Source organism: Desmodus rotundus, chromosome X (genome assembly GCF_022682495.2).
Source record: "Desmodus rotundus isolate HL8 chromosome X, HLdesRot8A.1, whole genome shotgun sequence".
In the NCBI taxonomy this organism is placed as follows: Eukaryota; Metazoa; Chordata; class Mammalia; order Chiroptera; family Phyllostomidae; genus Desmodus; species Desmodus rotundus.
The window spans coordinates 26,277,824-26,296,507 of NC_071400.1; the positions used below are offsets into that span (position 1 = coordinate 26,277,824).

At 33.6% G+C, this 18,684-nt stretch overlaps 1 protein-coding gene across 4 annotated transcripts in view; it reads right to left on the reverse strand.

Annotated features, from left to right (window-relative positions):
* Positions 1–18,684, reverse strand: part of STAG2 (STAG2 cohesin complex component) — a 125,910-nt gene that overhangs the window by 14,562 nt on the left and 92,664 nt on the right. For all 4 annotated transcript variants that reach the window (XM_045201051.3, XM_024567024.4, XM_053916883.2 and 1 more), the window contains exons 20-28: positions 17,365–17,435; positions 16,963–17,050; positions 16,790–16,870; positions 14,488–14,580; positions 9,840–10,014; positions 8,674–8,813; positions 6,944–7,045; positions 4,299–4,447; positions 2,747–2,875 (exon numbers count right to left, since the gene is read on the reverse strand). In XM_045201051.3, coding sequence (XP_045056986.2) covers positions 2,747–2,875; positions 4,299–4,447; positions 6,944–7,045; positions 8,674–8,813; positions 9,840–10,014; positions 14,488–14,580; positions 16,790–16,870; positions 16,963–17,050; positions 17,365–17,435 — 1,028 coding nt within the window. The remainder of the gene's footprint in view (positions 1–2,746; positions 2,876–4,298; positions 4,448–6,943; positions 7,046–8,673; positions 8,814–9,839; positions 10,015–14,487; positions 14,581–16,789; positions 16,871–16,962; positions 17,051–17,364; positions 17,436–18,684) is intronic.

Genomic DNA, 18,684 nt, shown 5'->3' on the forward strand with positions numbered 1-18,684 from the left:
ATCTGCAACAAGATATGGAGCTTGATCCCTGGCCAGGTGGGCTCAGTTGGTTGGAGCATTATTCTGTACAACAAAGGTTGTGGGTTCGATTCCCAGTCAAGGAACATACCTAGGATGCAGGTTGATCCCCAGTTGGGGGGCACATGGCAACCAATCAATGTTTCTCACATCGTTGTCTCCCCCCACCCCAAATCAATGAACATGTCCTTGGGTGAGGATTAAAGGGAAAAAAAAAAAAAGATATGAAGCTTGAACCAAAATATACTAACTGGTGGAGGGATTTACAACTGTGCATTGCCCAAATACATAGTTTAACAGAACATTCTAGCTAAGTAGCCTCCCTGATGCTATTTCCCTGCCACAGAAGTTAACACTAACCTGATTTTGCTATTTGTCATCCCCACGCACATTTTTGTACTTTAATCCTCACTTGAGGACATGTTTCCAATTATTTTTATTTTTATAAATATTTTATTTATTTATTTTTAGAGAGAGGGGAAGGGAGGGAGAGGGAGAGAAACATCAATGTATGGTTGCCTCTCATGTGGCCCCCACCGGGGACCCGGCCTGCAACCCAGGCATGTGCCCTGAGTGGGAATCAAACTGGCAACCCTTTGATTCACAGCCCACGCTCAATCCACTGACCCACACCACCCGGGGCTTCCATTAATTTTTAAAGAGGCATTGATTTTTAAAGAGAGAGGAAGGGTGGGGAAGGGAGGGAGGGAGGGAGGAAAGGAGGGAGAAGGGGTGTGTGAGAGAGAGAGAGACAGAGACACACAGACAGACAGACAGAAACATCGATGTGACAGAGAAACAGGGACCAGCCACCTTCTGTACCCGACTTGACGGAGGACAGACCTGCAACCCACCCATGTGCCCTGAGCAGGAATGAACCCAGCAACGCTTTGGTTCATGCAGTGACACTCCAACCAACTAAGCCACGCAGCCAGGGTGCATTTTTGTACTTTTAATACACATTTGTCTGTAATATCACTGCACACTTGGCACTTTGCTTTTTGCAATCAACCTTATGTTTTTAAACTCTATTTTGGAAAAGTGACATCAGCTAATGTAACAGTGATGATCATTTTCCAATATATAAAATCAAAATGTTGTACACCTTAAGCTTACACTTTATATGTCAACTATATCTCAATAAAGTTGGAAAAATATTTAGAAAAGAATAAGATCTGAAGACCTTGGTATAACATGGTGATTACTGCTGATGAGATATAATACTTAGTAATTGAAAAATAGAACTTAAATGTTATTTTAAAAGGTAAATGGGTGAGGTGATGGATGGTTCATTAACTTGATTATGGGAATCCTTTCACAATGTATACATACATAAACCACCATGTTATATATTTTAAATATGTTACTGTTTTGTCAATCACACCTCAATAAAGCAAAATTTTTTTAAGGTTTCAAAAAGAGAATAATTCATTAGAATGTGTGAGTCTTATTTCACTCCCAATTCAATCAAATAAAAGTATAAAAATAAAAGTAATTTATGACATCTGACACTACTGGAAATTTGAATAATGACTGGGTATTTAATACAATTAAGGAATTTTGTTTGCTTTAAAAAAAAATCTAACCATTTTGACTGCTGTATGGTATTCCATTGTATATCAATGTATTGATGCCATTTTTCTCATTGATAGGTGTTTTCAGCTTTTCCCTACTCAAACAATACAACAGTCCATCCTTTACGGTTCTTATCCACATGTGCAAAAGTTTCCCTAGGGCATCTACTGATGAACACAATCACTGGTTCATAAGTAGGTTAAACTTTACTAGACACTGCCAAATAGCTCCTCCACAAAGTGGTGTTACACCAATTTACGCTGTTACCAGAAATGCATAAAGCCTCTATTGTTCCACATCCTTGGCAATACTTGGGACTCTCAGGCTTCTTAATTTTATCTAATCTGCTAAATAACAAATGGTTTTTCATTGTTTAAAATTGTATGTCTCTGATTGACAGTGTCAATGAAGTTTTTAACTGAAACAAGTTTATATATAATAAAATGCACAGAAATTGAGAGTATAGTTGGATCAGTTTTGCAAGTGAATGTAGCCATGTAACCAATACACCTTTTAAGCTTAATTCCCATGGACATTCCCATGACCCTAGAAAATACCTTGTGTCCTTTCTCCCACTCAGTCTCCCCAACTGCAGAAGTAAACATGACTGTGATTTCTATCACTATACATTTGTTTTGTGTGCATCAGAATTTCATATAAAATCTGTTTCATCTTTAAATGTAAATTACTGGCGGACTTTCAGGAGAGGTTATCTATACTATAAGTTATTTGTTTTCTTTCTTTTGATGCTATTAAAGAATCTTTATTTTTTAATTTTTTGTTGTTCAAGTACAGTTGTCTGCATTTTCTCCACACCACAGTTATGTATTTTCTTTTGCCCTTTTATACAACCCAGGATGGGGGTGGTAAGAGAGTATTTTGAAATTTAATTCCATTTGTTGGGCCCTCTCAGAATGTAAGCCCCCATTTTAGGAGACTATACCATAAAAGTATCCTGTTGAAATGACCTGTTGAGGAGAGGACTAGTAGTTAGAGTAAAAATATAAAAAGGGGGAATTTTACTTCCCAGTGTAGTCACAACTCAGGACACAGACTAAGATAATTCTAATGTCAGTGTGTAGGAGGGGGAAAATCAAATGTAAGTATTGATCTTTAAGAATTCCCCCCCAAATTAAGTATTTATAACACATACACTGTTCTTTTGTCTTGTCGGAGTAGTTTAGAAGAAAATTCACTCAGTATGTCAAGAAATGCCAAGTTTAAAGGTGGATGGCTCTCTCCTTGTGGATTAGGTTCTTTAAAAGCAAATTCTATGCCATCTCTGCAAGAAAAAAAGACAAATTAAATATGTAAGTGACAACAATACAAAATAATAACTTAGAAAATTTCTCTCTGTAAGTTCGTTCCACTACTAAATGTTTTCTTTGCCATGCATTTAATCTGGAGAATAGAGAGAATAAGAGGCTATAATGCGAGAACAAGCAAATATATTTACATTTTATGCCACTGTTACTTTCTTCAAAGCAAAACAAAAAACACACTCAGGTACACAAACACACCAGCTAGCCCCTAGGTAGAATGTGGTTTGGTACATCTATATTCTTTCCTCAGTTCTCTTGTCCATAGACAATAAACCAAAGGATCTCACATAATGACCAATACATTTTCTGTATTCATTAAGACATAAAGAAGAACCACTCTAACACACAGGAGTAACTTAAATATAATGAATAAAGACTATTTGTAATGACCTATTTAAGAGTAAAGTTTAAAAATTAAACTCTACTCAGGACCCATTTTAATTAACAATAAATTCTTCTATTAATCAAGACAACAACCCAACATTACTCTCTCATCAAAAATGTAACCGTGTAAAAAAATAATACAGATGATAATGGGGAAGCAAGGATGAAAACTATTACATGAAGGAAATAATATATTACTTCTCAAAGTAATTACCATATAGGTGGTCTTTAAATAGTACCTGAAAGTATCATCCAAAAGGAATTTAAGACTTTTTAGAGCAAAGTGAAAAGGAAGAATAAATTAAAGTTGGGGAAGGTATGGGATTAACTTAAAAAGCAAGACCATTTCTGTAGGAAGACATTTAATACTGTTTAAGTAAGCAAGATGAGTAAAAGAGACACAAATAAAACAGAGCTTTCAATGGAGGAGTCTAAGCCTCTTGATTTTCCCAATTAAAATGTAAAGGGTATTAATATCCACGTGTTGGTTATGTTAAAGGTCTAAAATACACTCATACTTAAACGTATAACTGATCACTAAATTACATGCCCCGAATAAATTGAGATGATTTCCAATTTTTATAATGCAAAGAAAATATGCAGATAGAAAGGCGGCTGTGGCTCAAAACAATATAGAGAACAGAACCAGAAAGAGAAAACTTCAAATAAAGGAATCAAATCTCAAGTGAAATTATGACAAAAGCTGTTAAGAGATATTGTAATACCTGAAGAATATGTGCTGCTTTTCTTCACATAATTTATAAAGATTTTATATGGTTTTAATTAAAGCAAAGACTTTCTATGAAAGGAGTTTTAGTCCCAACTCATGTGTTAATGGAGATAGCACTATAACTGGTTCTTAAGAAAAGAGATATGCCACAGATTTATAAACAAATAATTAAGCATCAACCGAATTTGATCATTCTAAACAAAAGAGCTAGGTCAAAAAAATTTCATGATTAAAAAACAGGAGAGCTGAATAAAATATTTGGAGATTACTTGTGTAGCATAGCAATGGCCTCTCTTGTTTTCAACTGATCGAGTCCAAAAGTTAAAGCAAAACGTCGAGCAAGTTCTTTTATGCCGCTGAATGTTGAGGATGATCTATCAAAATTATAGCCATTTTCCTGTATCATTTCATTAAAAAGCTGTTTGAAAAAAAAGAAAGCAAGCATGTTAAAGTTCTTTGGTAACTATGGATTATTAACATCTTTTAAAATAACATACTGCCTACTTAAAATATACTTAAAATAGATGATCCATAAATAAGGCATTGCATTTTATTCAAAAACAAGGATTTTAATTTTTTTTACTTTGTTGAACTATCTTTTATTATATCATTGATAACATCTTTTATTTCATCTTTCTTGAAAAGGTGAAACTCAGGCCACTTTTCTAGATGAGGTTTTACAGACCAAAGCTTTGACGCATACAAAAATAATTAGGATTTATTTGCTGTTTTACTTTGGGGACAGCCTACTTGCTGGATACTTTCATAACGGTATTATCTTGTTTATGGCATAAGTCTCACAAAATAATTTTATTTTTATCTGTTTAGCCATCAATGTACACTTTTAATTCTGAGATTGTTATCTGTGCCCCAGAAAACAAGGATTTTTAAAACACACGATACAAATGACCAAAATTGTAGCACTTCATGTCTTCATACTAGAGACAGTTACTGAGATTAGAAACTGATCAGGTTAGTTATGGCAGAATTCTACACTGTTAGATTAACTGGTATTATGATAGCATGTAAAATCATAAAGGAAAAAAAAGCCCACTAAATTATTAGACAGCCATGCTCTGCTATTTACCTTTAAATAATGAATCTCACATCAAGATCTTTCATTGTAAAGTAGTTAAAACAACATGCAATTTTTCAACTACCAAAATGCCAAGCTTTTAAAGAGCTAATGGCCATCACCACTGATACAAATGCAGTGCAACGAGCACTCTGATCTGTTGGGAACACAAATTGAGATAACCTTCCTTTCTATAGAGCCATCTTGCAAAATGTAGTTAAAAGTTTAGAATTTTGATGTCCTTTGACTAAGCAATTCTAATTATCAGAATTTATCCAAAAGGAATAACATTATTTGTGCACAATATATAAGTACAAAAATGTTGCAGTACTATTTATTATGGGAAAGATTGTTAAACAAACCAACCCTCAAAATCAAACAGGAAGAGATCTGGTTAGGTTATGGTCAATCTATTAACATGGAATACTACATAGTCATTTTAAATGCAGGGAAAGTATTTAATAGCATGAAAGTGTTCGGAAATTATTAATATGAAAAGTTCCAGCTTGCAGAATAGAATGCACAATGACTTACTTAATTTTGAAAAACTAAGATTTCATACAGGCATAAAAAAGACTAAGAAGGCTACACAATCTAAAAGCATTACTGAATCAAAAGTTAAGGATAAATTTGATTTTTCTAGTCCCTCTATTTTCTAAACTTTCTACAGTAAGTAGCTATTATTTTATAACAAACGTTATTTAAATGCTGCCTTTAAAACACTTTAAGCTCTATTAATTTTAATAAAGAGTATGCAAATAAAATTAAGAAATGTCATACTTATATTTCTAAAAAGCAAAATGAAAGTTCATCAAATTGAAATGGGTTATACTTGGCAGGCATTTAATCTCTAGAGACAAAAGTATACTAAGCAAATGATTTTTACCTAATGAAACCTGCCCTGCCACTGCCAAAGGGAAAATGACTATTGAATTTTGATTGTAAGACTGATACAGAAAAAAATAGGTGAGGAGGAGACTAATATAAGACTGTAAACATATTTCTAATTTTTGTGGCAGTTAAAAGCAGTTTTTCATTATTTCCATTAATGGATTTCTAACTGTTATATATTTATAAAATAAAATCACACTAATAATAAAAAAGACTAATCTCATTTAAATAAATATAAAAATATACAAAGAAAAAAGGAAAATTCACCTGAAACCTACCAAAGCAAGTTAACTACAGCTAACATTTTAGTGATTATTTTTCCAGATAGACATAGAGATATGTACAATTTTATAAGGATGCTGTACTGTAATCTTTTTTACTTTATTTTCTAACTATGTATATTGTAGAAATCTTTACATATTTAACGAATATAGGCCTACTTAAAACTAATTTTACATGTTATATAATAGCCATTAACAGAGATGTATCACGTAATATATTCATCTAATATCCTACTGATGAACCTTCAATTATTTCTAACTCCTTGTTATTGTGAACAATGTTGCCATGTGTCATCTTGTATACTCACTTTCCCAAACTTGTCCCATTACTATCTGGGATTAATTGTTAAAAGGAGAATTGCTGCCTTAAATGGCACACACATTATAAATTCTAAATGTATTGCCAAACTGCCTACCAGGAAGGTTATACCAATATATACTGGTGATAGTACTGATTTCCTCCATAACTTAGCTATAGGTTTTACCAAATTAGCACCTGAAAGCAAAAATAATCTAATTTGTACAATGTCTGCTAGTAAGACTGAATATCTGGTGTATCTACTTTTATGAATTGTCTATTGCATCCTTTACCCATTTTTGTCACCGTTACCTTGAAAACTATATTGTTAGTTTTGTTAGCCTAAAGCGGGTACTCTTAATGTCTTACCTGTTGCAAACTGAGAATGAGGGTCTTTGCACATTGAATCTTGTCTATCTGTCTTGTTTTACTCATTGTTTCTTTGATGATATCTCCATAGTCATTATAATACTAGAAAAGAAATTTGCACAAATTAGAGCTTTATCTTGTAAAACTATTGGACAATAAGACTAATTTTAGGTTAATCATGTAAGCATGTCACAAAATATGTATTGACTAAAGTTATGTCTTCAAAGACATAAAAATGTTACTGAAACATTAAGGTAATTTCTAAGCACACAACTTCTAACTCAGTTCAGAAATATCAGACTGTTAAGCTCTAATCACATTAAGCTCTAAACTTGGTTTTAAGCAGGTAAAGAGGTATGGTATAAGACAATAATTAGGTTATGTAGATTTTCAGAAATAACATGAAGAATATAAACAAAGTTTTTGTGAACTATTAAGACAATGAATATAATCAGTTACTTTCACAAATTATCCATTGCTACACGCATACAGTTCATGTGTCATTTCAAACTTTATTAATTTGGCTTATAAAAACTAATAGTTATCATTTAAAAGAAAATTTATGGTGACATTTACATCACACATTGCACATGAAAATTTTTTTCTTATGTAGGATTGTTTCAAAATGCATACATGATGGATATCCATGCTCCTATGACTAATAAAATTGACTTCAGAATACTGAAGTCTAAAATTTCAAAGTTTAAAATTTGCAAAATGACTTCATAAACAACCTTAGTTAAAAAAAAAAAATCAATGATCATGCCACATAACTTAGGTTCCAAAGTAAGTTATAATGGTGCTAGAGCTCTATCATGTAGGAAATTGTTCCAAAGAGAATTAACTAGATTCAACAAATTAATTATACCTTTTTTTGTGTGAAATCAAAGGCTTAAAAGTTTACTTTTATAATTAGATTTTACCTAAGGATTAAAAAAACTATCTTACCACATTTAGTCATAATCCATTAGTATAATTAACAATATCCTTTATACCACTACTTAAAAATTTCATGTGTATTCATGAAAATCGTGAATAATCTACTCAAAATCAAATGAGATTTTGAACCCCTAAAGCAGGGGTGTTGAACTCATTTTCACCGGGGGCCACATCAGCCTTGCAGTTGCCTTCAAAGGGCCAAATGTAGAGCTCCTTGCCCCTAGTTAAGGAGTAGTTACATTTATACAGTCCTAAAATTACATTTGGCCCTTTGAAGGCAACAGCAAGGCTGATGTGGCCCCCGGTGAAAATGAGTTTGACACCTCTGTCCTAAAAAGGAACCTTAGCCATCACAGTGGAACAGATGAAGGCAGGGCATAGAAAGTATTGAGTTACTCAAGCCACAAGGTGCATAGTCACCAACCCAAAACTATTACCATGTAGGTCTCCCAACTTCTAAAACATTACTTTTTAATGCTACATCAAGCAGGGGGAAGGACATCATCCCGTTATCTTAAACTAAGTCACAAATACAAAGTCTAATAGTGACAGTTAACATAAGCTGTTTCCAATATTCCAAGTGCAAAAGAACTTATAATAAACCTAAAAATGTCCATTATAATGGAGGAGTAAAAGTATGAGAAAATGCCACTGAAAATTGTTAAATATTTTAAGAGATTTCTTTAAACTAGAAAAGTAAAAAATTCAATGACAACCAAGCATAAAAGCCAATGTTACTTTATCTTTCAAGCATTATAAAAATATCTTGTTATCCATTTTTCAAACTTTACCTTCATATACTGCTTGAAGATATCTGCAGCTGTATTCATCTCCACAACAGTATATACAATTAGCTTACAAAATGCTGCAAGTAAATTCCTCCTCTTGTGTAGAGCTTCAATTTTACTGGCTTCATCCTCCTGCTGACCATCTGGGGGGAAAGTTCCAAACATTAAACCATCTGTATTTTCTCACTATAAAAATACCTTTATTTTGGATAATTTGAAATGTAAGAAAAAAACATTTAAGTGAAATAAAAACTATAATCACTCTCAACATCTTAGTAAATGACCAGTCCATTCATTCCAAGAAACAAAATTTTTGTGAAGTCAAATAAATCATCAGAAGGCTGGCTGGTGAACATGGAACAGGAACAAGTGGAGTGAGTCAGAGGAATTGATGTTTAGTGAAATCAGGCTAGGCTCGCCTAGCACATTCATCAACTTCCCTAATGGGATAGTTTGTCAATAAGATCTACATATTCAATGTCTGTTGGCTAGGTTCCTTTGTTTCCTGGGGACAGTCAACCTCGGATACTCTCCAATCCCTTCTAAATGATCTTACCCCAACTCTTATTCACACATACTTCCTTTATCCAATTCTACATATTCAGTTAGGCTGGTCTAGGAACCATGATGTCTTTTTAAGAAGACTTCACATATTTCTGCTCCAATCTAGTATGTGACATCTTGACATTCAGTTATCAAGGGGACAGACCACAGCCTCCATGTACTACCCAAATGATTGCTTCTAATTATTTGATACTGAAAATAAATTTGTGATGAAGGTTTCCTATGTAAAGACTTTTCCCCTGAACGAATTTTATAAATGGAATTACTTTATAAAAAATATAACCACCTTATACTGATTTACATTTCTCTGGCTGTCAGTGGTTTGTTTTTTTAATATTTATTTAGCCATCTGTAGCCCCCTCTTCTGTGAACAGTAAGTACGTATCCTGTCGGGTTTTCAATGTAAGATTCCCAACATTAAAAAATGTAAAATAAGAACACATTTTTCAACAAGTATTTATTTTATTCTGTCTCTGATAATCCTTGAAAATTGTTTCATGTTTTTGGAATAAACTATCAAATAGCAGTGCAAAACTTTACATCATTACTTAAATTTGGTTAGTGGTAGATACACAGGTTTAACAAAAAGCTGACAATAAAATTACCTGCACTGTTGTTATCGTCATCCTGCTCAATGAAGACATGATCCAAAATAAAGCTGAGCAACTCAGACTGCAACGAAGAATCAGGGGTATAAACTAATGGCTCTAACATGTCACGCCCTCCTGACATAATCTGATGGCTGAAGATCATCAAAATATCACATAGAATAGTGAAGGCCTATTTAAAAAAAGGGGAACAGTATGTTAAGGCTTATCACCAACTGCCACAAGTAACTTACACGATTAACACAGAAATAGAATCTAACTATTTGGAACTCTTCGGAAAAGTCAATGGATAGTATTTTCCTAAGGAAATACTTCAAACCTGGGGAGTATAATTTCTGTAACAATGACTAATATTTACCGTATGTTTCAGACTATAAGATGCACCTGACCATAAGATGTACCTAGGTTTTAGAGGAGGAAAATAGGAAGAAAAAACCCCACTCCACTGCCGCCCCCCCAACCCAGGTAAGCTACATTCAGACTATAAGACGCACCCCCATTTTCCTCCCAAATTGGGGGGTGCGGGGGGGAGTGAGTATTATAGTCCGAAAAATACGGTACATCATGCTTTACTAACTGCAAGGTAGTTTCAAAAATATTCTTTTCTTATTTTCAGCAACTTTAAATGACTTGTATAATATGCTTACACTACCAAAACATGCAGTCAGGACTCAACCTCAGGTTTTCTGACTCCAAATCCTACACTCTACACTGTACCACGATACCATGAGGTATACATTCTAAAATATGAAACAATAAACTTGGTACCATTTTTTCTACTATAGAAGAAAAACCTGCTGCCAAGGGGATGAACATCTCATACATCTCTTAGAAGAGAGACCACAAAGTCTAAGGTACTTTTTAAGCACTCTCATGCTCTATGTATGTGGTGTTTAAGTAGAAAAACATAACTAAGTACAGGCCTCCTTACTACTCATCATAGTACCCTAATAAACTTAAGGCTGAAGTTATATCTCAATGAGCTTAACAAAATTGTAAAGGAAGTGTTAACTTTAACTTTAAAAGGAGTTTTAAACACCTTTTAAAATTAATCAGGTAAAATTAGTCAGAAGGTAACTGGAAAAAGCTGTTTGGAAGGGTAACAAAAACAGAATTTGGGGGTCACAAAGTCAACAGGAAATTACATTTAAAGGAAGACTACTGCTAGAAATACTGATTATAATACAGACCTTAATACTAGTTTTCCCTTTTTCAGAACCATATTTACATTTTTCTCTTTACTTTATGATTCACCTCTTTTTTCATTCTCTTCTCCTGATTTTACTACCACTTATCTAGATATAAGTTTACAAAAACTTTTACAACACACAAAGAAATGATATAAAGTGGTAAGTATGGTGATATTTATTAATTAGGTGAGCTGGCAGGTCAAGTGAGTTGACCAGGACATAGTCCTAGAAGCTTGGAAGTAAGTCAGTACCACAGGCTATTTAATGACCAAATCAACTCCAAGACTTGAACAAATTACATTAAGTCACGGACAACAGTGTGGGAATTGAGTATGGGAGTGGGGGATGGGATGGGCAGAGGAAGGCAAAAGGGGAAAAATTGAGAGAACTGTAATAGACTAACAATAAAAAATGACAAAAAAAGAAATTGTGTTAATACTGTAAAAAAAATAGGGAATATTAAGGCAAATATCTTGGTGGCATGTGAAAATTTATCAAGCAGTATTTTGTGTATGAGGTTTGAATTGTGCATATTTCATTAAAATCCCATTCTAAGAATTTATCTCTAAACTCAATTTACTACTGTCTTAAGATTTCCTCCTTTCATCTGAATTATACAGATAAAAATTCAATTCCCAGATCCCTTATTGCTACAGTACAAAACTAAATACTTAAAACTGGAAAGAATTCAGCAATGTAATAATTGTGGCAATATACTTTATACTTCTTCAAGGAAACACAAAATCCAGTAATTGGATTTTCGCCATTTAGTATATTCTCATTTATTTGTGCCCAAGTATGTATGTATGGGAGGGACAAAGGGATGGAAATAAAAAGAAAAATGAGACCAAAAGTTAGATAGTAAATGTAAATTTTTATTTATAGATTCAGCATAGTCCCTATTAAAATACCAGTAACATATTTCACAGATATAGAACAAATATTTCAAAAGTATATATGGAACCATAAACAACCCCAAGTAGCCTCAGCAATTTTCAGAAAGAAGAACTAAGTAGGAGGGATCACAGTACCTGCCATCAAACTATATTACAAGGCCACTGTAATCAAAACAGTCTGGTACTGGCATAAGAACAGACACACAGATTAACAGAACAGAAGAGAGAGCCCAGAAATAAACCTACGTCTCTGCAGTCAATAAATATTCGACAAAAGGAGTAGAAACATAAAATGGCATAAAAATAGCCTCTTCTTCAAATGGTGTTGGGAGATCGGGACAGCTACATGCAAAAAAAAAAAAAAAAGAAAGAAAGAAAGAAACTTGACCACTATCGTACACCATAGACAAAAATAAACTCAAGACAGATAAGACTTAACTCTCAAGATATTCCACACACCAACATTTTCACCGATATGTCCCCTATAGCAAGGGACATAAAGGAAAGAATAAACAAATGGGACCTCATCAAATTAAAAAGTTTCTGCACAACTAAAACATAAGCAAAATGAAAAGGGAATCAACCATATGGGAAAATATATTTGCCAATTATACCTTGGACAAGGGTTTGATTTCCAAAATATATAAAGAACTCACACAACTCCACCCCAGGAACATAAACAAATCAGTTAAAAAGTGAATGAAGGACTTGAACACACACTTCTCCAAGGAGGAGGACATACAGAGGCCCAGAGACATATGAAAGGATGCTCAGCATCACTAGCCATCAGAGAGATGCAAATCAAAACCACAATGAGATACCACTTCACACCAGTGAGAATGGCCATCATAAACAAATCAACAAACAACAAGTGCTGGGAATGCAGTGTTGGTGGGAATGCAGACTGGTGAAGCCACTGAGGAAAACAGCATGGAATTTCATCCCCCCCCCCCCCAAAAAAAAACCCACTAAAAATGGAACTGCCTTTTGACCTGGTAATTCCACTGCTGGGAGTATACCCTAAGAATCCTGAAACACCAATCCAAAAGAACCTATGCACCCCAATGTTCATAGCAGCACACTTTACAACAGCCAAGTGCTGGAAGCAACCTAAGTGCCCATCAGCAAATAAGTGGATCAAAAAACTATGGTACATTTACATGATGGAATACACTATGCAGCAGAGAGAGAAAGAAGGAGCTCCTACCCTTTGTGACAGCATGGATGGGACTGGAGACTATTATGCTAAGTGAAATAAGCCAGGTGGTTAAAGACAAATACCATATGATCTCACCTATAAGTGGAACCTAATTAACAAAACAAACAAGCAAGCAAAATATAACCAAAGACGTGGAAATAAAAAACTGACAGTAACCAGTGGGGAGGAGGATAACGGGGGAAAGAAGGGGAAGGGTCAAGTCAAGGAACATGTATAAAGGACCAATGGACAAGGCCAAAGGGGGGTAGGATTGAGGGTGGGAGGTAGGGGTGGGTGGGGTGGGGGAAAGTGGTGCCAGGAAAATGGAGACAACTGTAGTTGAACAATAAAAAAATGAAAGAAAAAAGGTAAATTAACAATCCAAATGTATTTCTTGAATATTAATTTTGATTTTTAAAAAAGAAATAAAGACAAGTGACAAACAAAAGGGTTGAATGACTTGGTAGCTTTGTAGTTGGAGAATTATATTTGAAAAACTTTCACGGTAGCTTTAATAAGTAAATACACACCAAACTAAAACAAACAACGTCTAACGTAACATGAGCTGCTGAAAATAGCACTTATAATGACTAATGGGGCTCTACCCCAACACACAAAGGCTAAGCAAGATGAAAGGATCATAAAATCTTGAAATCACCGTAAGCATTTTCACTGTATCATTGTTAATGTCATATTACATGATTATAAAAACAGCTATCCCATAAAAGCATTTAAAAAGCATGTGTCCAAAAAAGATTAATCGTCTTTTAGGGAATTAGAGTTAAATAGGTTCTTATTCCCAGGTCCACATTTATTTTACAGATGGGAATACTACCTATGGCACCAGGTAAATCTATTTCCAGAATAAGAAAGTTGGCAGTACTGGAATCACGAGGTAATACGGGGTGAGAAGGTAATACTTTAAAGGCAGGGAAGCGATTATCTGACAAAGTCCACATAAGAAAAAATACCTTGCACAATCAGGACAGGCAGGAATGTCAACATCTGATAATACTGTCAAAGATAAGAAAACCATACAGACCTTTCCTCCCTGAGGCATGCTTGGTGTACTTGTTGCTTTCAGGGATAACATTTTTAATTTCATATACTTAATGTATATAAGGGTCTGTTTACCAAGAGTGTCATAAAGAAACAGAATATCTACAATTAGGGTACTCAATAAAGCAATTATAAACTCCATAAAAAAATCAACCCATTAGTCTAATTTTTGAACATGGTATATACATATATGGGTATAAATTACTTCTACTTTGCTCAATCTCAGTATTAAATGTTCTATATTAGTTCAGATTATTTATTAACATTCCTTAAAAATAGTGCTATCTATAGTAATTACTAACCTGTTCCTTAACAGTAGTATTCACGTTGGTCAGGTAATGCTGACATATCTGACAGAATACCCTCATTTGTTTCTTTAAACGTAGCAAGTCCTCCTTGAAAAAAATTCACATTTAAAAAATACTATATAAAAAACTCAGTATTTAAGATCATTTAAATCACATAAACATTATCATACATTTAACTACATTAACTCTGCTTGTGCATTAGATTTAAATTCTTTACTGTTTATCAAAAAGGAAAATAAACAAATGAGACCATTTTTCTTAAAAATCTCAACAAATTGAAGCCTTAAACATATGAGGTATATTGCCACGGCCAGGTGGCTCAGCTGGTTGGAGCATAGTCCTGTACACCAAAAGGTTACAAGTTCGATTCCCAGTCAGGGCACATGCCTAGGTTCTGGGTTTGGGGTTTGATCCCTGGTCAGGGCATGTACGGGAGGCCTCTCTCTTCTCTTTCACATCGATGTTCTTCTCTCTCACCCTTTCTCTGTCTCTAAAATCAATAAACATTTATCCTCGGTTAAGCATTAAAGAAATAAAAAAATAATCAGGTATATTAATGGTAATATTCTAAGTACTCTGGGCCCTTTAGGATGAGAAAACTTATCTGACTATTTATGGCTATCTCTAATAAATCCATTAGCATAGAATGCTTATTAAAGTTTTACACTCCATTCTCACTCTGTAATGAGAAGGGCGGCCAATTTATGAAAGGGGAGAAATTAATTTTAAAAATAAAATAAAAAGAACCGGCCTGAAATCCAGTCATGTCCCCTGACCGGGAATCAAACCGGCAACCTTGCAATTCGCAGGCCGGGATTCAATTCACTGAGCTACACCAGCCAAGGTGCATCTTTCATTTCTTATTTGAAGGATACTGGTTGTACTTTTTAAAAACAGAGAGATAAAAATCAGCTTTGTAGTATTACTTAAATGTCTCATTTAAAAAGATTAATCTTTTTATTACATTTTCTCTATTTCTAAATATTTACCAATTATTTTAAAATAGAAAAACATTCTATAAAGACCATCCACATTAATTTATTTGTAACAACCTTTGATCTATCTTCTGACACTGAATAACAAGTGATAGAACAGCAGCATATATTTGGTGCATGTAATAGACTAGTTAAATAAAAACTGGTTTAACTTGAACATTGATTTGGTGAAGAAAACTCAACCAAGCTTCAGCATGAATAATTTTGTATTCAATAATATTCATTTTACATTTTTTCATCTTCTAAAAGTATGACCTTTTTTCTCATTTTAATTTTTAATTCAGGACTTTCAACTTAGGTGAACAATCATATTTACAAATATGGTCACTGTTTCTTGGGGTTTGACAGAAAGTACTGTATTTTAACAACAAAACTGCATTACCTTTTCAAGAGGGGGAATATCCATTTGCAGATATAACAGCATTACAGATATAAAAGCTCAGAGAAATTCTAAGCATTTAAAATTTTCCATGGTTTTATGCAAAACAAACTTATTACCAAGAGAATTCCTGGGAGTACCTTTTTATTTACTAGATGGGATGCTGCCCAATTCATGAACTGTTCAATAAAGTCAATTAGATTGTTAAAATAAAAGAGAGAATTCCTTTATGAGGAAAGTAGCTATAAGCTAATCCTATAAATTCCAGATAATGCTTAATATTTATAAATGTGTGACCAAATACTTAAGGCAACATCTACTACTATGAATACAACGTTTCGAGCTTCCGATTTACAAATGGAAAAGACAGTACAGTATTGTTTAGTTCAGTTATTAAACAACACATCAAGGATTATCATTATGGATAAAATTTTAAAAGTTGGAAGACATGGTGGCTGGAACATAACACTCAACCAGAGGTGATTTATCCATTTGGAACATCGCAGAGAGATCCTGAGCATGACCAAGGTGACCCTAAAACTACACAAAGGCAACTAACTGGCTTGTTATCATCAGTTTATATAATCCAACAGCTGCATCTGCTTGTTTCAAAGGCTCTTGGTCATCATTTATAAAATCTGTATTTCTATTATCCACTCAATACTTTTGAGAATTATATGGAAATCCATAAATTGTGCCACCTTCAAATGTGAATGATTTTTAATTTTAAATCATACCCTGAAGCAAAGTATGTTTTCAGTCAGTATACATCAAACAACAAACATGACTATTTTTAAAAGTACACATGCCTGAACAGTAAATCAAAAGTTTTGAAATAAATTAGACCTATTAAATGTTTAAGTTTGCTGAAAACAGTTAATGATATTAATCTAATTAACAACTCCACTGAACCGCCACAAACCTTTGTAGAGCTGCTTTCAGTTATCTTTGCAAGCTGCCAAAGGATTACATAGTGAGTACACTGCAGTGCATGAATAACAATCTGTAAAAAGGACCAAGAAAATGCAGTTAAAATTAAAAAGTCACAAGTCTTCATTCTCAAAGTTAAGTATGGAACTTGTAAATAATAAAAACCTGCTCAGGCATGTCTCCATTTTCAATTCCGGTTTTCAATAGTTTGTAATTACAAGCGAACAAATCCCACTTTGAAAGGTCATGGGCACTGTAAAAAAGAATTAAGTTCTATTAAAAAGTTAAGCTTAATCACATTTGTTATGGAGTTGAGTGTTAACAGAATGCTGTTGCAATACAGTAAACTTTCTAACATGCCCCACAACAAAAAAGTGTATTTTTTAAAAAGTATGTTAGTTGGTAATTTTTCAGTGATTATCTAATTCAAAACATGACTCTACCCACTACCCGCCCCCCCAAAAAGGACAGGAAATCAGGCAAAGAACCTGATAACACTGAAACTCCAAAACTTGCAAGTTCAACTTCTACAGTTTTAAGAAATCAGAACTTCAAGATTCAACTTACTTGTGAAAAGCAGTGATTCTCTTCAATGTTGACAATACCTGGTATGCATCATCTTCATCAGGTTCTTCACCCTATGAATAGTAATTATATATTAAATATTAATAACCATCAAAATGATGATACCAACTTGAAAGAATAACCTAGTAACAACCGCATATAAACTATGTCATTTAATACCAAAATCTGGCCAAATTTAAAGCAATATGGCTGAAGTAATGAGCAGACACAGTTGTTATCACAGGTACATCACACCCAAAAAAGAGGAAGTGAACAACATTCTCCCTTTTTCCTTTAAGTAATCTTGACACAAAACTATGAACACATCTGCTTTTTCACAGTATTGGGACAATAAAGAAAAACACATTAGAGGACAAGAGGACAAGCAAGCAATCAGAAAAACGACACCTAGATGACAAAACCCACACAAAAGAAATACAGTGCCCAAGAAAGATGTATCAGTCCGATCATAACTAATTTGGAAAAAACCTCTGCGTAAGGACTGTCCATGCTAGTCCTTTCTAGATATCAACATTCCAATTCAGAGTAACTTAAATCTTTGAAAACTTTATGAGTTTTATTACATGAAACTTATAAAGTTTGTTAAATACTATGCAAATTACTATATCAAACACTGGGTCTCTCAAAAAAAGCTTAGTTGTTTTTAAATTTTAATTTTTCTACCAAGTAATTGAACTTAATTAACAAAAAAAACATCGCTTGTTCTAATCACAATCATATCTAGCCAAGACTAGAGCCATTAAAAATTTTAACTAAGAATGTGATCATTCTACACTGACATATTTGCACAAACTGCCAATTAAGCAAAAATTAGTAAGTATGGAATGTTATACACGCAAAAAAAGGAAAGTTAAAGAAATAATTCTTAAACAAGAAACCTGAAAATTACGAAGTCCATATGATTTTTGCAGCAGTACTGGTAAAAGTAATGTGGAAAAGGCTAAATACATTAATTTGAGAAGGATTTTTATTTTATGCAAATCAATTAGACTGCTGAATATATTTCCAGAAATGATAAAAATCACAATAAAAATATAAGTGTATTTGAGTGCCATGCTTTAAGCCTCTTTCAAAATACAACAGAATATCCAAAACCCAAAAATCAATCGTGGCTACAACAGCAATTTCTCAAGGCTTTATAATATCCAAGACCATACAATAAAAAATACCCTACTTTTTCAGACTACATGGCCCACAGGCTAGCTCTACTTTTCTGTTCCATTAATACCCTGTTCCCAAACAGCCTCTTATCAACTAAACCCTGGTAAGTTCCCAGGTCATTTCTATAAAGTAACAAAAGAT